The sequence below is a fragment of the Tauraco erythrolophus genome, chromosome 26 (genome assembly GCF_009769465.1).
Source record: "Tauraco erythrolophus isolate bTauEry1 chromosome 26, bTauEry1.pri, whole genome shotgun sequence".
NCBI classification, from domain to species: Eukaryota; Metazoa; Chordata; class Aves; order Musophagiformes; family Musophagidae; genus Tauraco; species Tauraco erythrolophus.
In genome coordinates, this window is record NC_141490.1 from 313,857 (window position 1) to 335,057 (window position 21,201).

Sequence of the window (21,201 nt, forward strand, 5' to 3'; positions counted from 1 at the left end):
CTATTTCACGGCGACGGTCGAGGCGCCGTGAATGGACTCCATCACGGCGGCGAAGCGGCTGCAGAGGTCGTAGGGGGAGTTGGGCCGGATCTTCGGGGGCTCCTTCAGGACGACGACCTCGGTGGAGCAGTCCAGGAGCCGCGGCAGCAACTCGCCCAGCTTCGTCTGCAGCTTTGCTGTCAGGGGGGAGAGGACGGAACGGTCAGCGGCGCCGCAACGGGAAAGGACCAGATGGCAGAGGGCTCGGGGGCAGCGAGCCACAAAAGCGATGACGCCGCTTAGAGGATCATCTTCCAGCGCTGAACGCCGCCCATCTCTGGCCGGCGGGGATGAGCGGCGGCTGACGCAGAGGCGGTGGCGCGCCAGCTGCCGGCCCCCAGCTCCTTCCGTCCTCCGTCCTGCCCGCCCGCCCAGGGCTCCAAATGCCACCAGGTCATAGAATCATAGAATGGTTAGGGCTGGAAGGGACCTTCAAAGGTCATCTAGTCCAACCCCCCTGCAAGGAACAGGGATATCTCCAACTAGATCAGGTTGCTCAGGGCCTCATCCAACCTGGCCTTGAACGTCTCCAGGAATGGAGCATCCACCACCTCCCTGGGCAACCTGTTCCAGTGTTCTACAACTCTCATGGTAAAAAATTTTGTCCTAATATCCAACCTGAATCTACCTCCCTCTATTTTAAAACCATTACCCCTTGTCCGATCACAACTGGCCCTCCTGAACAGCCTCTCCCCATCTTTCCTGTAGGCCCCCTTGAGGTACTGGAAGACCGCTATAAGGTCACCCCGGAGCCTCCTCTTCTCCAGGCTGAACAGCCCCAACTCTTTCAGCCTGTCCTCATAGGAAAGGTGCTCCAGCCCTCTTATCATCTTCGTGGCCCTCCTCTGGACCCTCTCCAACTGGTCCATGTCCTTCTCATGTTGGGGGCTCCAGAACTGGACGCAGTACTCCAGGTGAGGTCTCACGAGGGCAGAGTAGAGGGGGAGAATCACCTCCCTCGACCTGCTGGCCACGCTCCTCTTGATGCAGCCCAGGACGCGGTTGGCCTTCTGGGCCGCAAGAGCACATTGCCGGCTCATATGGAGCTTCAGGTCACACGGGCACCTTCAGATGAAGGAAAGCAGGAGGAAGGGGGTGACACCTGAGCTAGCTCGCGCCATCCGGGAGGTGCAAGCAGCCTACCCGTTGCTTTAAAATCTTCTGCGTAAATAAACGCCGCTCGGGCAAGCCCAGGAACGGGAACCTTGCACACGAGCATCCATGTATCCAATCTTATTTTTTTCAGCAGTATTTCGAGAATAAACCTCAAAGCGGTTTTATTCCCCTTCAGCAAGTTCACCCTCTGCTAACAGCAAAAAACTCTGGGAGGACTCCCCGAACCTTCACGCACGGATCAAGGGGAGCCGGTCAAAACCCACCTCTCCCAGCAAAAATGACCTGAGAGGAGCCGTGGGAGCCCGATTCCAGACTGCAGAAGGAAATACAGAATGAGAACAGCTGTCAAAAACTCAGCTCTAAACCAACAACCTTCTCCTCAGAACGCAAAGGTCCTCTGAATCTGCTCCCGTGTTTGTGGCCACCGACAAAACCCATTCCTGCCTCCTGAAGAGGACCGTGCCTACACAACGGACCATGCCTACGCCATGGAGCCTGTTGGCGTTCACCTGCCAGCCGTAGGGAACCCTCCACTTGGGAAGAGAAAAGGAAACCAAAGCACGTCTCAGCAACACTGAGCAATTACTCTGGAATTAGCTTTTCATATTTCAGGGGAGAGGAACGCTCCTTCTGCAGCTTCAGAGCAAAAGAAGCCTCGATTCTTCTATAACACAAAGTCCATGGACGACACAAATCCATTTCTCCTCTCGCCTCCTGAAGCACCCCAAACGCCAGGAATTTAAGGAAGCGTTTCCAACGGCCCTTTAATTCCCCCCTGGCTCAGACCCAGCCACCGCCCTGCCCACACACGGCACGACGCGGGCAGCGCCGCTCCCTACCGTCCATGTCTTCTCGTCCCAGGTAGGAGCACCAGCGGTTTCTCATGACCTCGATGGCATCCAGGTCCTCCTTGGAGATCTCGAAGTTGTTCATGAGGTGCATGCAGGGAATGATCAGCTCGTTCAGGATGCCAACGCCCTCTGCCACGCGAGCTTCTTCGCAGCTGACGAACAGGGATGCTGCCGCCTCGTTCAGCTTCTGGGGGAGGAGGGAGGATCGGGGGACAGGGCTCGTGAAAAGCAAGCGGGGACCTCAGGTCACCAGCACGCTGCCAGGAGAGGCAGGCGGCTCGGGCCCCTGCACCACCAGCCACGCAGAGCCACGCGGACGGTGGGAACCAGGGGCCAGCTGCTGGGGAACAGCCACCTTCGATGGCAGCGAGCACAGCTGACAGGCTGAGATGTATTTATAGACGTGTATGTAGTTGCCTAGAGATATGTATGGAGGACGTACAGCTTGTTTGTCATTCTGCTTTTAAGATGCCAAGACCCAGATCTGCCTTTTCCCGTGTTCCCCAAGAGCCGTACGGCACATCCTTTCTCTAAATTATTATCTCCCAGACTTCCGTACTACTGCTGGTCCTCAGGAAGGGGCAGAGAAGAGACAGTTACATGGGTCTTGGCAACCACGGAGCGTGAATGCAAAACCAAGCTCGTTTTTATGCTGTTCTGTGGAAAAGGACATCATCCCTTGCTCAGAGAGAGGCAGCCATTAACGTTAGAAATAAATCCTGGAGCAGAGCGCCGAGTTAAAACCCACGGCACCCGAACCTTCCCTGAAAAGCCGGCGCGTTCGTTACGCCTGCTCCTCCGAGGGGACGTGCCACGGTCCGATTCCCCGGGCACCACGCACCGAGCGGCCGGTGGTGAGGGACAGAGGCTGACGCCACCCAGGCTGCTCCCTCCCCTCCTCTCCAAGGACGAGCACAGAGCTCCTCGATACGAACCAGGAGACAATTCCTTCTGTACAGGGCGATCAGCGACTCGTTCACTCCTCTGCTGGGTCCTTTCAGCAGCAGCTTGGTGTTGCTTTGGTAGGCGTAGACCAGGTAGGTGAGGGACTCCTGGTACCTAGGAGAAGAGTGTCAGCTCTCCAGCCCTCAGGCTCTGCCAGGGTCACGACCACCGCGCAGTCGGTCGTGCCAGCTCGGGAAACACTCTCTGTTTGGCCCGAACGGTAACGAGCAACAGGCTCGACAGGAGAAACTTCATTTCCTCGCCAGAGCATAAGGGAAGAGATGCCCTACGTCAGGTAATCCACGCTCTTGCCCAGCCTCTTGCCCATTCACCCGCCTGAACCTGGTGGTTCACCGCTGCTGACCACCTCAGAAATCAATTCTGTTTCCATCCACAAACCATTTATTGCTGAAAGCCAGTTTATTTTCTGGATGGGCAAAATCACTTTCCAAATCACAAACCTTTCATAAAACGGCACTGTCCTTCTCCACACTGCACTGTTTACGAGAAATACTGTTCTAAAACGTTCAGCAGGCAGGAAAAAAGGCCGTTTCAAAATTCTCAAGGGTCTAGAGAACTCCGAACGTGGGTTTACCCGAAGTATCATGTCCAATTCCAGACAGTTATATTTTAATACAGGAGCCCAAAGGGGAAAAAAAACCCCAAACAACGCAAGTGATGGCAATCATTCCTGCAAACCCATCTCTGGAAATGAAAATATGAAGCTGTGCTTCACGGAGGGAAAAATTAGGGGAAACTCTAAGCAGCTAGCTAGTACCTCACCATGGTATTTCAACTGACAACCAGGGCTGACTGTGGATTCAAGAAAGGGCTATCAGCAAGTCAAAAAGAAGGGCCGCTGGCCTCAAACACAAGACTGAACTCAAACAGGCCACCCTGGGTCAGGAAGAAGTTGTTCTAAGTGGCCTCTACTTCTCAGCTGCTGCTTATCTCATCCGAAGGCGCCATCAGGAGCAACTTACTTTCCGTTCTGGTAGAGCTCCAGCCCTGTCAGCAGGTACACCGACACCTTGCGGAAGAGGCTGTAGTCCTCGTGCCATCGCTGTGGAGGAGGCAAGACAGGCGAAGGGTCAGCGGCGCCACGCACGCGCTTTACGTCCCTTCACGACTCAAAAGTACCCGGTTTTACCCTTCGGAGGGTTTGAACGCCTCTCGGAAGTGACACACAAAGCAACTCCACCAACAGCGCAGACGTTCCTCAAAGCTCGGGAGATCTCCCGCGCTTTCATAGATTCATAGATTTCTAGGTTGGAAAAGACCTTAGAGATCATCGAGTCCAACCATCCCTAATCCCCATGAAACCATATCGCTAAGTAGATCATCCACCCTATTCTTAAACACCTCCAGGGAGGGGGACTCAACCATCTCCCTGGGCAGCCTATATATTCCTTCCCCCTTCCAGCATCCTTCCGCAGGCGCACGCCTTGGACAGCGCTGGACAGCACCGGCTGCGATGGCGCTCTGCTCCCTCACCTTGTACTCCTCCATATTGACGTCGTCGGGACCGATTTCCCTCAGCTTCGCTCGCGCCACCTTCATGATGCTGATTGACCTGCTCCGTGCAAGCAGACAGCGGCACGGTCAGAACGGCCCCGGCCGCTTCCGGACGAGAAAAGGCTCGTCTCGGAATCCCCGGCACAAACCTTTCATCGTAGCTGAGGTTCTTGTCTGCAAACTGCTCCAGAAGGGTCCGTTCCACCACTTGCTGGGGAGCGTTGTTCTGCAGGAAGTACACGAGGACGTGCTGCAAGCGGGCGTCGTTCTGAGGGGTCGGGGTCTCTTTGGCCAGCAGGTAGAGCCGGGAGTACTCCTCGTGGAACGCCTGCCAACGGAACACACGTAGCCACACGTCTGCTCTCCTGCCCGTGGACACGCCACGGCGGCCGAGACGACGTTTAAACCTGTCCCGTAACGCCGGGATTCCCGGGGGTGACACCCAGCCCCCGCCGCTCCGTTACGTCCCAGCGGTGGACGGAAGCCCACCAACACCTGGAGCTGGAAGCGAAAGGCACCCGCGCCGCGGCAAAGCGCGCGCGCTTCTCGAGAGCGCCCAGGTGTCGAAGTGCCTTTCGGAGAGGGGCGCTCGCAGCTGCCTTGGGCTCTCCTGGTCATCCTCTCGCAAGTGCTGGGGCTGTAAAAATCAACTCCAACACGCCTGTATCCGTAGTAGGGTGCACGAGCATCCTGGATTGCTATTCCCGTGGACGAACGGCACGGGTGCTTTCTCCCACGTGGCCGTTTTGGTTAAATCTACCTGCCTGTGAAAACCTAAAACACCAGCTTCGCTATCCAGCAGTGCTTATTCCTTCACATCCCTCTTTTCAACGCAAGCCTTTCTTGAGGACACGTTTTACAGGAGAGGCCACAGCAAGCGTGAGTGTTCAGGACCAAAACAACCCAAATTTCAGGAGTGCTGGTTTATTTTCTGACAATCACAGCGAGGACCTAGACGACCCGCTCTGAACGGCACGAAAAGTCTACTTTTCACTATCCAGATCGAGAGAACTGCCAATAGTAAAAGAACAGGCAGTGAAAAGTAAAAAAAAAAAAAAAGAAAAAAAAGTTTTTGCTTCTCCTGGGAGAAGGGAGTTCTTTCTTACAAGCTCTAAAAATTGTTTATGACCCACGGACCTGTTGTCCCAATGCGAGAGCGGAAACAGAGGCGCAGGGCAGAAAGGCCATTAACCAGGAGAAAAACCCCACAAGTCATTCCCTGTGCGTCCCTGGCACGTCAACACGGCGCCGGTTCTCCGTTCCGTGAGAACCGACCTCCGCGCTATCGGAGTCAGCAAAGAGGTGGGATACCTTGACGAGCCCGGCCTCAGACCCGTCGCGATCAAAGGTCTGGCGGGCCTTCGCGATGGCCAGGATGACACCTTGCATGGCGGGACTCAGCATCACCTGCCACGACAGCGGGAGAAGAAACACAAACAGGAACGAGGGACACAGGAAGAGACAGGGAAAGAAGAGAAGGCATGGTGAAGAAGAGAGAAAATTTTCAAAAGACAAAGCGTAGAGGAAATGGTGTGAAAACAGGTGAAACATGCCAGATCTACAAGCTGCTCGTGTGCTGCTTCCTCCATCTATCACACATGCAGGGGTTTTCAGTGCTTAAAGCTCTGCAGGCTGGTTGGAATTCCAAGCCTTGAATTTAGAAATTCGGCAAGCGAGAACACGAACGCGGCGGCCACACGGTGGCCACATCCCCTCCGTGTCCCAGCCAACCTCCTTCGGCCGCGCAAACCCGAGCGCGGAAGCCCGCGGCGGAGCGCTGCGTCGCGCCCACCTCACGCAAGCATCTACCGAGCGTGCCCGCGGAGCGCCGGGCTCGGCGTTGGCGTGGCATCCAACCGCGCTCGCGGACTTCCGAGCACGCGCGGTTAAAGATTCGGAAAAGCCTGGGAGCTCGCGTAGGGCGAGTGGCTAGTGAGAGGGGCCAGGCAGAAGGCTCCAGAGGTCCAACGGTCGAGTGCTTTTACGGAGCTGCTTTTCTGATGGCATTTAGGAACGACACCGCGGAACGACTCGGCTCGGCCGCCTTCATTCCCGCAGCGGGAGAAGGGACTCCGTAAGCGGCACCGCCTCGGCGACAGAGCGCTGGCGTGCCGGCCCTCGGCAGAGCTCAACGCCACCAGTTAACACCCGGCAGCAGTTCACCCCTGCGCTGGGAGCTGTACCTCCTCGTTATATCCGTCTGCATCGGATCTAACGGGAATCTTCCCCACACTGGGGATTTCCACTTCAGAGACCCGGGAGCTAGTTTGGGCAGCGGGCTCTGCTTCCTTAGCGTCCTGCGGCCGGTCTGCCTGAACTGGAAGGGCTGGTTCTCCCAGTTGGGCTTTCACTGGTTCTACCTCCTTGGGCTGTGGCCAAGAAGAAAAAGAAGAGAAAGAGTAAGGAAAACCAACGCGAAACACAGGGAAGCAAGAGGGGACCGAGCTCACAGCAGCACAGCTACGGAATTGCATGGGAGCAGGGAAGCAAAGGCCCATCAAGAAGAGTAAAACAAGGACAAGCAGGGGTCGCGTGGTGACCTACCTCGCAGAGCGCCGCCTCGACGCCGTTCTTCTCGTAGGCATCGGCGGTGTTCGCGATGGCCTTGGCGGTCTGCTCCTTGGCCATCCTGGCGTGTTCGGAGGACAGAGAGCGCGTGCCCTGCTCGCAGGCTGACGACTGGTCTGCCGGGAGGACAGAGGGGTGGTTAGTGAGCAGGAACACGCTTCCTTTCGTGCTCTCCGATGTTTTTTTCAGGTTGTCTGTGCAGGATCGAACGGCTGCTGCGCTCAGCCCAGAGGTCAAGGCGTTTGACCATGAGTTTGCGCGTAGCCCTTTTCAGCCAAGAATCATAGAATCATAGAATCATCCAATCATAGAATCATCCAATCATAGAATCATCCAATCATAGAATCATCATCATCATCATCGAATCATCATCATCATCATCGAATCATCATCATCATCATCGAATCATCATCATCATCATCGAATCATCATCATCATAGAATCATCATCATCATAGAATCATCATCATAGAATCATAGAAGTAGCGCCTTCCCGCTCCAAAGAAGAGCACTTGAACATTTTCTACTCAATATTTATTAAAAAAAAAAAGGAAAAGTCTGGAAGCGAAACGAGAGCAGCCCTTACAATCAAATGAACGGAAAACAGCATTTCTGGTGACAAGCCTGAAGGACACACAGGCAAAAACGGCGGAATAGCCTTTCGTATTGCCAGGACAGAGCCTCCACCAGCTGCCTTTGCAGCTTCGCGACCGGTTTCTCCTAAAAACGCATGCGAGTCTCCAACACGCTGGTATTTTTGACCAGCTGGTTGTTACCGGTTTCAAGACAGTTTGCAAATTCCCATGTGGCATTACCTGGTCCTGAGTCAGAAGAGAGGTCCTGCGAGGCAGAAGCAGGCGAAGGCTCCATCTGAGGAATCTTGCAAGACTGCTCCTCCTCCCACTCCTCTGCCTCCTGCTCCAGTCGCCAGTTGTCCTCCTGGATGTAGTGCCTCAGCTCTGGGGGCAAGGCTTCGACTTCCTTCTGAAACTGTCCAACCTCGGAGCCATCATCCTGGTCTGGAAGAAAGGCAGGACCGGCATAGAACAAGACACCGTAGCGGGACACCACCGTTAGAGACTAGACAAACACACGATACCACGGAAGTCAAACCGGCTGCGGGATAAACGGGAAGAAACCCCAACTCCCTACTGGCTTTGCAATTCAGGATGATTCATAAGCCAAAGTTCAAAAATAAAGACGAACCTACAGAGTTATCTGAAATAAAACCCAGTGTTGAACCAGCATGAACCCCACGTAGTGTCATCTTTGGCCAAGTCTTAATATTTATGAAGAGCGAATGGCAGTTCTCCGCACCGGATATTTCTGATGCAGCCATTGTAAAAGCGAAGCATCTTCAAAAACAACACAAATTGCATTAAATAGGGAGGGAAAAAAAAAAAAAAAAGTCACGGGTTCATTTCAGAAGCGGAACTGTCATAGAAGACAGACAAAGAACGACCTCCAGATCCTCATCAGCCATATTTAGCCATGAACAGGATGACAGTTCTCCATTGTTTCTTGCTATTTATTACAGCAAAATGAACCACGCGTGAAATTATTAGGTTCTTGTACAGCTGCCTGCCATGTATAGCGCCACGTGCGCAGTAATTTCTCCACAAAATTATTTATACATCGGCACCGCGAACGTCCTCGCAAGTCCGAGCCGCTCGTGCTGCCAGCCCGTGCGCTGGGAAAGGCTGCGTGAAAGAAGAGCCCCGTTTGGGTTCAACCTAACGATATCACTAAAAAAACGAGCCCACGAGTCAGAAAGCATGAGAAAAACGGGAGGGATGAAGTAGGAGGCGTTCCACGTGGCCTTAGAAAGAAGCACTGTCACACAGTAAGGAGTCGAAACAGGGGCAATGGATTTAAGCTGAAAGAGGGCAGATTTAGGTTAGATACAAGAAAGAAATTTTTCACTCTGAGAGCGGTGAGGTACTGGAACAGGTTGCCCAGAGAAGTTGTGGATGCCCCATCCCTGGCGGTGTTCCAGGCCAGGTTGGATGAGGCTTTGGGCAACCTGGTGTAGTGGAGGGTGTCCCTGCCCATGGCAGGGGGGTTGGAACTGGATGATCTTTGAGGTCCCTTCCAACCCAAACCATTCTACGATTCTATGAAACGAAAACCATCAGCAACGGCTGCATCTTGGAAAACAGGGAGCTCAACCATTTATACACATTAAAACCCACATCAAGGACTGTACCCAGTCTCACCAGTACAGATCCTTCTTCAGTTTGCAACCCTGCCGGGGATTTCGAAAGAAACCGAGAACGGAGCGAACTATTTCACTTCTATCCGGGGCGAAGCTTTTTGGCGTTGCCAAAAGGCAACCGTGGCAAGGAGAAGCTGGGAAGGACCGACGGCGCGGGCCAGAGCGACGCGACGATGCGCCAACGCCTCACGAACCCGCGGTCCTGGCTCCAGTACCTGCGACCACCTCGTCGCTGATGTACATCAGGCAGTAGGCGCTGGCGTTCCTCGAGCCTCCGAACGAATCCCTCTCCAGCTCTTCCCACGACGACTCCGTCACGGAGATGTCGTTGTACTTGAGCCAGCTTTTTCGAGGCTGGTCGTACACGAAGGCCCAGTAGTGACCGGCGTTCGCTTGCCCCTCGTGGACCAAGACGGCGTGCAAACGATAGGGAACCTGCGGGGTCACACGGACACAGCTTTCAGACGCACGTCGAGTCCACGGGTTTCTCTGACTTCTGCACAAAACCTGCAGATACGTGCACAGCCGTAGCCTGGTACGAGACCTCCTGACTCACACTGTAAGTCTCCTACTCTACGAGAAATGACCATTACGGGGAAAAACAACATGATTTTCGTGAAGAGCCCTTGCTCTGCTTCGGCAGAACGTTGGGATTTTTGGCAATCCCATAAAGGGGACAACTTAAACCAACCGGTATCGGCAACGTCGGTTTAGCGCTTCTTACCTGCTGGAGAAGAGGGTCACAGTACATTTGTTCCATGGACAGGTTGACTCTGGAAATAGACTCCTTCAGATCTGCCCAGAACATCACGAGTGAGAGAAATACGTAAAAATTAATGACTACTCATCAGGCTACTCTGGCTCCCCCTTTCACTTCCAAAAGTTTGAAGCCACTCAGCAACGATCCAACACACCGAACACCGGAGCTGGATCGTGCACAAGACTATGTGTAGTTTGGGATACACCCAGTCGAGGCAACAGAGAGGAAATCGGACTGGTGCTTGACAGAAAAACCCCAACGAATGGACTAGAGGCCAACCTTGCACGTCTTGCTCGATCTCGTTTCTCCATCGCTGCAGACACGTCCGAACGAGGGTCAGCTCTTCCTCGGAAACCACGTGAGGAGCTGGACGTTCCGACGCTTCCGCGGGAGAACCAGAGGGCTGGAGCGGCGCGCTCGGCTCTTGCTGCGGCGAGGGGTTTGCCGAAACGAAAGCTGCATCTTCAGTGCTAGCATCCGTCCTTTCTACGACGCTGCGAAGCAAAACCCGAGAGTAAGGGACAGGTTTTTCAGTCTTTCCCTTGTGTTTTTTTTTTTTTCTTCTTTTTGGAAAAGAATATGGAATAAGCCAGAAAAAAAAAAAAAAAAGATCGCTCCAGAGCCAGAGCAGGATTTCCCTTCCAGGAGAGCACAAAACTAACGAGAACGAGCACGCTGAAACGTCCTCCTTCCTCAACAGACCAAATTAAAACATTGGACAAACACAAGCCAAAATTCTTGCAGAACTCTCCAAGTACAGATCGTAGAATCATAGAATGGCTAGGGCTGGAAGGGACCTTCAAAGGTCATCTAGTCCAACCCCCCTGCAAGGAACAGGGATATCTCCAACTAGATCAGGTTGCTCAGGGCCTCATCCAACCTGGCCTTGAACGTCTCCAGGGATGGAGCATCCACCACCTCTCTGGTCCACACTGAGCAAATTCTAAAAATCCCTTCCCTTACTAAGAAACTCCTGTATTTACTCAGCCTAATTTAGAGGGTAAACCAACCGTGCCAGCCAGGTCTGTAATGATCCAATATTGCCGTAATTTACTGGCTGAGGAAGCAAAAAAATTAGTAGCCCAACCAAAAAGAGCACGTAATTTACCTCGGAATCGCTGCTCAGACGAGGAAAACGGTCATCCTTTTGGAAAAGGAGAAAGAATAGACTGGATGCCGCGCTGCACGCACACAAACAGAACCAAAGCAGCGACTGACCACTTGCACGGGCGCCCACGCGCCGCAGCATCACGCCCGCGAGCGCTCCGATAAATAATCCGCCTCTGGAACGCAAGCCGGGAGCTGAAAGGCCAAGCGTTCTCCTACGAGTCGTTCTTGTTCCTGCTTACTCACCCGTCGGGCTGCGGAAGCACGTCCGAACTGGGAGGCTCAGCTGGGGACGGCCGGAGTGGTGCTGGAGAGCCCCGAGCGCAAGAAACGACTCCGGCCGCCTTCGCAGCGATGAATTCCAGGACGTACTGGAGCATGTCGGGCAGCGGGAAGCGGGCTGGGCCAGAGCCGTATTTCATGTACCTGCAGAAAAACGCGAGGTTAACGCAGGCATGCAAATGGTTAAACCTCAGGGGACGACAGAGGAGCAACAGGGAAGAAAAGCCCTGGGTTGGGATGGAGACAGCTTACACGGGACGCAACTCACCGCCTCCCACCAGCAGACCTTGAGGCTGCGGGGGCATCGCTCGAAACACCGCTGTGCTATCAGCACTGGCTGAGTCACCAAAACAAACCAGCACCACCGAACTGGCTGCTCACGGAGACCATTAACTCCATCCCTGCCAGAGCCTGCAGGATGCCACGCACGAGCCTAAACGCAAACCGTTCTCGTGACACCCACCGGAACCCCCACCGAGCACCGGCACCGCCACCGAGCACCGGCACCGCCAGGGCTGCTGCGACGCGGCGCACCTCCACCTGCTGCTTGGTCACAGAACGGTCAGTTCAAAAGCAAAAACTGCACTAAGCAAGTTCTGTGCTGATTAGAAGGGCTTTTACGCAAAGCATCTGGAACAGGAATTCTTCTGGTTGTCCACGAACCAGATCTTTCCCATTGATCCCCTTCCTTCCCCAAGAAATAACGCCAAACTCTCCGAAGCTGGAGAGGAGCTCTGATATAAAAAAAATTGATGTAGATTCTTTTTAATCATAGAATCACGGAATGGTTTGGGTTGGAAGGGACCTCAAAGATCATCTAGTTCCAACCCCCCTGCCATGGGCAGGGACACCCTCCACTACACCCGGTTGCCCAAAGCCTCATCCATAATGTATCGCTGGGCTTCCTCGCTGAAACTTGCCAACGCAGCTGACAGGGACAATTGTCCTATTTAAAGAATTTATTCTTGTCACAGCATCAGTAATACCCAGAAACCACCAAAGCCACGAGTTTGCTCTTAAAAACACAATTCCTCGCTCCGCGCTCCTTGGAGCAAGCCGGGTTCTGTTCCTCCTTCCCCTACAAGCTTCTCTTCTATCGGAAAGCTTATTTCCGATATAGGGGAAGGGCTCTTGACATCAGTGATGGGTGATAGGACAAGAGGAAATGGGCATAAGCTTAGTCAGGGGAGGTTCAGGTTGGATGTTAGGAAGTATTTCTTCTCTGAAAGGGTTGTCAGCCACTGGAATAGGCTGCCCAGGGAGGTGGTTGAGTCCCCATCCCTGGATGTGTTGAAGAATAGGGTGGATGATCTACTTAGGGATATGGTTTAATGGGGATTAGGGACGGTTGGACTCGATGATCTCTAAGGTCTTTCCCAACCTAGAAATCTATGAATTTAGAGGGAAGCATTTGCACGCTTCTGCAGGGCCCCAAAGCAGAGCTAGCCGACCACCCACCTTTCCAGTTTCTGCTGCAGAATCACCATTTTCTCCTTCAACCTCTTCATTTCTTCTCTTTTCATCCGAATAAGCTCTTTGCTGCTGTACAGGTACCTACACGGAGAAACACAGAGCCCCGCCACGTGAGAGGGGTTTGCTTCTGACACCCACCACCTTTCCCAGCAAGCACTTCAGAACCCTTCCTTGCTCGCCCACACGACCTTTTTCATCTCTTTAACAACGACAAGGCAACGGCTTCAAACGTACCGCGCGGCGGAACGACTCACCTGTCCATATAAATAGTCTGGGGGAATTCTAGCTTGCTGTGAATTTTCTCGGGCTGTCCTAGGGACTGATTGAACTCAAATCGGGAGAGTTCAAAGGTCAGTACTGGTGGGAGTTTTGTAAACCAGCGCTGCAACGAAAGCAGAAATGCCCCCAGAGGGACTTGTTTTAAGACGACTGCTAAACGGCACAGTTCAGCTGATCCTAAACGATTCCGGGCCGATCCTAAACGCCCGTCTGTCTTTACATAGAATCATAGAATGGTTAGGGCTGGAAGGGACCTTCAAAGGTCATCTAGTCCAACCCCCCTGCAAGGAACAGGGACATCTCCAACTAGATCAGGTTGCTCAGGGCCTCGTCCAACCTGGCCTTGAACGTCTCCAGGGATGGAGCATCCACCACCTCTCTGGGCAACCTGTTCCAGTGTTCTACAACTCTCATGGTAAAAAATTTTTTCCTAATATCCAACCTGAATCTACCTCCCTCTATTTTAAAACCATTACCCCTTGTCCTATCACAACAGGCCCTCCCGAACAGCCTCTCCCCATCTTTCTTGTAGGCCCCCTTGAGGTACTGGAAGAACATACTCAATTAGCACACGTTTGGTTTACGGGGTGACTAGTCAGAAAGCCGAATTTTACAAGACTAAAATTTCCACTTCCATTTTACATTTGCACCGTGAAAAAAAAAACAAAACCACATAATAGCTTCCAGAAAGTTACTTTGCGTTGCCTGATGCGCGCGGGCGGCTTGCTGGGCCGTTAACTGAATTTTACAAGATTAGCAGATAACTACACAAACTCTGGATGTCAGCCAAGAGCCTCCAGAAGACTTCTTTTCCAACGCAGACCACATGCAATGATGAAGAACAAAACAGAAGTCCTTAGGCAGTACCTGATTCCTCATCCTCTCCCAGCCTAGGTACAAACTATCCAATTTAGGGGATTCAGAGGAGACACCCACTTTCTGTACGTTTCATACACTGTTTCAAAGAGCCACGCTGAAAGAAAAATTCTCAGTTGAATTTACGCTTCCTCTCTCTGCCCCTGGGTTCACAAACACCTCCAGCACCCACTGCCAGAAGTCTCCTGTGCCCACCTCACCGCAGCACCACCCAGACAATGCTCCCTGCTAAGCTCCTTCTCCTTCACAGGATTCATGTCAGATGTCCCACCGCAACCGATATGCCCCACGCCACGCCGCGATGGTTTTAGATCTAAAGGATTTCCAACGCAGCTGACTTTTTTTAAGTTATTTTTAAAAAGATTTTGGAAGGAAATGGCCAGGTAGCAGAGTTTTTTGAGGAGATGCCCAATCTTCTGAACAAGAGAACGTAAGCACGGAGAAGGAACGATTTGCACACCTATTATCGAGGAGAAATTAAGTTCTCGTTAATGCCACCGATGCTTTGAGCTGCGGTACGCTCAGCCACGTTCTCAAGAGACAAAACCCACCCGTTCTCTGGGTCCCCTACCGTGCAGTCCTCTAGCCACCACCTCCTAGGAAGTGAAATGAAGATGCACAGTTCTGCCAGTCAGAAATAAATACAAATATTTCTCAGAAACAAAGTCAGAGCCTTTTCCTTCTCTCCGTACAGACAAGGAATGATTAAAACTTCTCCACGATGGGTCCAGTTTCCCGTATTTTTCGGAAAAGGATGCGGAGGAACTAAAAAGCTTGGACCGAACAGAACGTGCCCGCTGAGCGCCCTACGACCCTCCGTCGCTGGCACCAGCCTACACCAGTTTCACCTGCACCTGCTGTAAATGCACCTGCCCAGCTTCGGGCAGGAACCAGGAAAACCAGAATCGAACACCTGAGTCCAGAGGTGGGCATGGTGTGCCTGCCCAAGGCTTCGTTGCTCCTTTGCTAGTGTGAACCACAGCAACGTGGTTTTCACTGAAATACCTTTCCCAGTGCCCTCCATGCCAGGCAGGCACCTTCGCAAGCTGCTTCCCAGTCCTTCTCTAAGCTAACTTCTCAGCTGGGCTTACACGTGTAGGATGCTGAACGTAGTGGTACTCCTTCCCTTCCTACTTTGCTGCAATTAAGTATTTTATGATGGGTTCGTGATGTGTGGGATGTGAAAAAAAAAAGAGAAAAAAATCAGCGGTGTCAAAAGAGGAGAGTGAGCATGAGAAGAAAAAAAAACACAGGCTGCAACAGGGAGAAAGATACAAATTCCAAAAGGCGTACCATGGAGTTAAGCACTGCACTTTTACCCTCCGAAAACACGGAGGCAGTGGTTCTCCCCCTGCCCAGGTACAGGTAGGCTTCAACAGAAAGAGAGAGACTTGATCACACTTGCGTCAGAAGCAGATGTTCAGCTTTTTCATCTAAAATCCACTCCTCGAACTGGTCATACGGGACAACACACCTTCACGAACCGGCCAAGACTCAGCGTCCCACCATGTTACACCAACGTGTTTACGTGAGCTTCCAGGTAGAATCATCATAGAATGGTTTGGGTTGGAAGGGACCTCAAAGATCACCCAGTTCCAACCCCCCTGCCATGGGCAGGGACACCCTCCACTACACCAGGTTGCCCAACCCAGAAAACATCCCTTATTTGATTCTTAGGGAACACATGCAATCCCCAGCACGTACTGAGACATCTCTGCTCTACATGCATTGCATTTTTCTGCAGCAGGCAACCAAAAGCTCCACGAGAACCCGCGAAACTAACCTCCTGTCCGTATTTCACTGACTGAGACGCCGTCGCCTCGTCCATCTCCCCCTCCACCATGGCTCCTTCCAGGCACTCGTTCAAGTTTCGATAACCATTTACCTGAAGGGGATACTGACCAAAGGTTTCGATCTTGGAAAAAGTATTGCCTGGATGATGGAAACGATACAAAAACCATGAAGCAACTTAGGAGAAGGAAAACCTCTGGGTAACCCAAGAGTTTGCAGTCAGCACCAGTTAGAGGCGCCGCCTGCAAGAACCGAACCGCGTACAGCTGTGCACACATCTGCCAGGCTGAGCCTCCTTATAAACGAGCGCTTTCAATGCCTGCGCTCTGGCGAGTGTTCCATGTTTTCAGAAGACAAGACTTCAGAAGCGTTACGGACAATTTAATCACGGAGACTATTTGTGAGTCTCAAGAACTAGGCAATTCCATCAGGAACGTGCAACAAAATCCTGCTGTAGCCGTCACTGATAAAAATCAAAATGCTCGGAGGATTTAAAAAGCCAATCTCCCAAACCCTTGACTCACCCTCGTGGACACCCTCAGTCAAGAAAGTCCCATAGAAAAGCTGTACCATCGGGTTTTCAGATTTGTCCCCAGGGCTCCTGCTTCAGAGAGAAAAAGCGCACGTTCATTGGCGGCTGTAGGCTGCCAAAAAGCCCCAAGTCGTCGTCTAAGCCTTTGCCTGGGAACCCTCCTACAGCCAAAAGCACAGTTTTCCATCCCAGCACAAAACGCAGCGGGAGCTTCTCACCTGTTTTCATACTCCAAAGCACATCGTAACGCTTACCCTGGCACGGGAAGCAAAAAAGTTACGAAACGCAGTTCCAAAAAAACACATCTTTCATGCACACCAGCTCCGCTGAGTTCCCCTAAAATGCTTATCTGCTCTGCAGGCTGCGTCGGCGTTGACTAAAACCCTACGCTTACGTACGGGAAAGGCAGCTACGCCACTTCCCAAGCATCGTCCTCGGTAAAGAAAGAACTCTCTCTCATTCGCTCCAAATTTCACGTAAAGCCCTCTCATTTATCCAGGTGTCGCATCTACAACCCGTTTCTCCCCGGCGTTGGGACACGCTCCCGAGATGGCAAAAAACTCACTTGACGTTCACAGCGAGCTGGAACGCGTCCTCCAGCCAGTCCAGCAGTTTGTGTGTAAATTCACTCACATCTTGCTGGAAGAGAGACAAAGAGTTGAGAGTCAAACTTCATATCAACCAGAAAACCTTCTCACGGTCTACTGGTTTCGCAAACCTACCGGAATACAACCCGACTGGGACTGCTGTACCTACCCCAGCTGAAACCAGCGTGAAACTCAAGAGCTGTGCCCATTTAGACTGATAATGAGCACTCTGCTCATCTGAAAACTAGATCGGGGGAAATTACGGCGATCGCTACCCAACGACCCAGCTGGCACTGGGTAGAGCGCTGTTCGGCTGGCTGTTTAACGAGCAGGCACGTACATTTCGCCTAAACGAGCCCGGGACAGCTGCTTGGCAGTTGGCAAACACGGGAAGAGGCCTCGGGAAGGAAAGCAAGAGCAGGATGAGGCGCAATAGCGTTGCTGCAGCTGTTCCGAAGAAAGCCAACGGGTTTTTTAGCGCGGTCTTACCTGCTGCTCTTCGGCCGATCTAAACGCGTCCCTCAAGAGCTCCAGCGCTGCAGAAGGGTCTACGAACTTACGGCGTGTCCCCAGCATTAAGGCAAACAGACACTGAAGTTCTTGCATGAATGCAACGTTCCTTTTTCCCTGCATTGCAAAGAGAAGAAAAGCCAAACCCTTCCTGCAAATAAGAGTTGCTGAAACAGAAGGCAAAAGCCAGTGAATTTACTGTCTGCACCTGAGATTTTTTTAAGAGTATCGAGAGTGAGGAAAGCAAAGTCACCTAAATGGCAGTGGCCACGAGCTAGAATGACACAATGAGCAACGGAGGTGCTGCTGGGGCTACAGCGACCTTCAAACTGGCTCAAAGATCAGCTCTTCTGCGGGGCACGCGAACACACAAACCACCTGGAGCTACCAGGAACACTGGAACAGGTTGCCCAGAGAGGTGGTGGATGCTCCATCCCTGGAGACGTTCAAGGCCAGGTTGGACGAGGCCCTGAGCAACCTGATCTAGTTGGAGATGTCCCTGTTCCTTGCAGGGGGGTTGGACTAGATGACCTTTGAAGGTCCCTTCCAGCCCTAACCATTCTATGATTCTGTGATTCTACCAAGGAAGTTTTACGGGACAAATTTCTCCCCGCGCCGCGGTTAGACGCTCTAGAGAAAAGCTTTACGAGAAGCATCTGATTTTTTTTTTTTTTCTACAGCCATTTTGTCTTGGAAAAGTATTCCCCAAGTTCGTCTTCAACGTAGCCTGATAATTTGAAAGCTGTTAACAAAGGCACAGGATCCTGTCTCGGATGGCCCCAAACTAAACCTGCTTAGAGACAGAGCAGGACAGTGTACCTGTTCCACTGTCCCAAAGTTCCCAAAGAGGGAAACTTTACTCGATGAAAACTTACAGTGCGACTACGACAGCTTTCAAGGATGCTTTGTGGGAGGGAGTACCCGAGGACCAGCCTCCGAAATTCCGGCAACTGAAACAGAGACTGAAAGGAAAGCAGAGGTAAAGACCAGTCAGCATCCCTGCCTTTTTTAGGATGCTCTAACCATTTTAGGAAAGAGGATGCTATTCTGCATAGGCACGCTTAGAAAAAGCCTCCAGGGACAAGGGGCAGGGAGAAAGGAGCCCACTGGAAGCTCTCTCGCTTCCTCCCAAAGCTGCGGACACGCGATCGACGCCTGTCTGCTGATGTGAAATGGCTGGAAGAGACAAATCTGCTCAGTTCCCCTCGTTGTCGTCTCTTCTCGTTTCGGTTATCGCTAATAATACGTGCCGCCCAGTCGCTTCTTCGTTCGAGCACTTAGGCTGGTGGATTCCATTAACTGGAAGATGATACACCGCCCGTGACGGGGCCAACAATAACTGCAGCAAAATTAAATTATCGGTTCACTCTGCCAGTCAAGCTTCTGTCACTCAGTAAGCACTTGGACACGGCTGCACCAAAAAAAAACCCCACCCTGCACACACAGAGATAATAAATATCTGCATCTATTTTTATGCAAAGTCCATTTAGCTGCTCTTTGGCTCTTTCTGCACACACCCAGAAAAAAAATCACAATTGCATCAAAGGAAAACAGCAGCCTCGTTTGAGCATGGTCACGGCCGCTCCGCAGAGCCGCGGCGTATTTCACTCCAACCCATAAACATTTTGACCCTGAGACCGCCGCAACCCCAGAAGAGCTTTTCTGTCGCATTACCTGTATGACAGCGCTAAACCAACACGTGTTCCCGATGTTTTTCATTCCAACGGGCCAGTCGCCCACTCGCCTCCAGTCGTTCTGCTTGGGGTTGTCTCCCCAGGCTTCGCAGCGTTTCCTTTTGGAGCGGTTTTTGTTTTCGGCAGAACGCGCTTCCTGGGGTCTGCCACGAAAGACGCACACCGTGCCGTAACACGCCACCCCGCAACGATTCCCCGAGACCTACGGGAAGGGTACTCCCCCCTCCAGCCAAAAACGGGACACCGGAGCGGGCGCTGCTGGGTGATACCCAGCGCAACAGGCAACGGATGTCTTCTCCGTCCCCAGAGAAGTTTCGACTCAAACGAAGTGGATGGAAAACATGACTGCAAGACAATTTGGAGCCACGGAAGGCGGCAATGAGATCCGTGTGTTTTTCTTCATGGCCTAGCTGCGCACAAAATTGGTGCCCTCGGTCATTACTGGAGGCAAATCCAACCCATGGTAAAAAGGAGACGGCTACGTAGAGACCGGTGCGAGGTGCACCGACACACGAGACTCCTCAACAGGTGCCCTGATGCCAGCACAGCGTCCTTCTCTTACCCAGAAGGCAGTAATGACCCAAGCACCTCCTAAAGGCAGCAGGTACACGTGCACCTAGCAGGTGATTGATGTTTGTTTTGCAGTTATCAGCTTCACAGGACACTTAGGACACCCGGGAAAACCCAAACCAATGCGGGGACCCACTGACCTTTCAGCAGCGTCTCTGTCTGCAGCCTGAGCTTTGGGGGGTTCCGGTGGTCTGAAGGCGTCGACAGCACGGGGGTCGTCTCTGTTGGTGGGGGTAAGTGCAGCAGGAACACCTAGAAGCGGAGGCAGCGTTGTGATCAGTTTTCCAGCAGGAGCAGGCAAACATTCCCTTTAAAAGGAACTTCTCGGAAACGCTACACTTCGCACGTATCGTTTTTCAATTGATACGAGTGTGGTTTTTCCAGCTAGGAGTTTTAAGCACAAATCCTCCTTGCTCAGGTCACGCTAGGGAACCTAAAAAGCCATGGAGCGGGCTGGAGGAGGAGAACATGACAGACCACGCAGCTGTGTCCTGGCTGGATTTCCTCACAGCCAAAATTCAGGGCTTGCGGGAACGTCTCAAACCTCTTGAAATAACAAAACAGAACATCAGCTGCTGCTTACACTCGCCATGCCCTGACATTGGTGTTGGCAACCGACACCGCCTCGAGAAACGCAGGATTTTGATAAAATTGGCATAATGACACAGAATCACTTTCCTTGGCTAGTACCTTCACGTACTAGCTACGAAGGAAAGAAGGAGGAAGGACAAGGAGTAGTTCTGGAAGAGGTGGAAGCCTTACGCAGCACAACAGCCGCTTCGAAGCTCCTGGCACAGACTTTCGGCACCGTGAACCCGTCCGGTGACGATATCGCTCGGGAAAGCTCCAAAGTGTCGTTGGCCAAACGGCTTAAAGAAACTATTTTCAGCCACCTCGGGCTACGACAACTCTTTTTACACCCAGGCGTACCAAACTGATGGCTGTAACGTGCATAAAAACGTTTTTCCCCGCAGTCAAATCGTGTGAATAACGTGGGAGGTTTTCACGAAAACACGATGGTGAACAAACACGATGGTGAACAAACACGATGGTGAACAAACACGATGGTGAACAAACACGATGGTGAACAAACACGATGGTGAACAAACACGATGGTGAACAAACACGATGGTGAACAAACACGATGGTGAACAAACACGATGGTGAACAAACACAATGGTGAACAAACACAATGGTGGCCGACAGGTGCCGTGGAAAGAAAGGGACGCCTTGACATGGATCCAGCCCTGGACTTTAGGAGCTCTCGGGGGTTTCCACGTGAGCCGAGGGCAACTGCTCGAAAGGACAACGCTTCGTAACTGGGACGTGTCACCTACGAACGCCATCAAACCACTATCAGCTCACTCTTTGCTTCCCAGCGCAGCCCTCCTTCTCCAGGAAGGTTTAACTCCCTGAACCATCCCGTGGCCAGTACTGGCAGAACTGGGCCGGCGCCAGGACGGCAGCCGGAGGGATTTGCCGGCAAAAGCAG

The 21,201-nt window shown here is 52.4% G+C and overlaps 1 protein-coding gene across 1 annotated transcript in view; it reads right to left on the reverse strand.

The window, feature by feature from the left end:
• The window catches only part of USP28 (ubiquitin specific peptidase 28), a 25,596-nt gene continuing 4,395 nt past the window's right edge, over window positions 1-21,201 (reverse strand). Inside the window, exons 4-26 of the mRNA XM_086627046.1 lie at window positions 19,850-19,961; window positions 19,120-19,282; window positions 18,321-18,407; window positions 17,425-17,562; window positions 16,914-16,987; window positions 16,341-16,417; window positions 15,809-15,957; window positions 13,125-13,252; window positions 12,856-12,951; window positions 11,362-11,541; window positions 10,288-10,502; window positions 9,973-10,043; window positions 9,464-9,683; window positions 7,849-8,052; window positions 7,011-7,150; window positions 6,650-6,835; window positions 5,778-5,873; window positions 4,616-4,794; window positions 4,446-4,524; window positions 3,935-4,014; window positions 2,942-3,065; window positions 1,995-2,193; window positions 1-176 (exon numbers count right to left, since the gene is read on the reverse strand). Of these exons, the coding sequence (XP_086483172.1) occupies window positions 1-176; window positions 1,995-2,193; window positions 2,942-3,065; window positions 3,935-4,014; window positions 4,446-4,524; window positions 4,616-4,794; window positions 5,778-5,873; window positions 6,650-6,835; window positions 7,011-7,150; window positions 7,849-8,052; window positions 9,464-9,683; window positions 9,973-10,043; window positions 10,288-10,502; window positions 11,362-11,541; window positions 12,856-12,951; window positions 13,125-13,252; window positions 15,809-15,957; window positions 16,341-16,417; window positions 16,914-16,987; window positions 17,425-17,562; window positions 18,321-18,407; window positions 19,120-19,282; window positions 19,850-19,961 (3,173 nt within the window). The remainder of the gene's footprint in view (window positions 177-1,994; window positions 2,194-2,941; window positions 3,066-3,934; window positions 4,015-4,445; window positions 4,525-4,615; window positions 4,795-5,777; window positions 5,874-6,649; window positions 6,836-7,010; window positions 7,151-7,848; window positions 8,053-9,463; window positions 9,684-9,972; window positions 10,044-10,287; window positions 10,503-11,361; window positions 11,542-12,855; window positions 12,952-13,124; window positions 13,253-15,808; window positions 15,958-16,340; window positions 16,418-16,913; window positions 16,988-17,424; window positions 17,563-18,320; window positions 18,408-19,119; window positions 19,283-19,849; window positions 19,962-21,201) is intronic.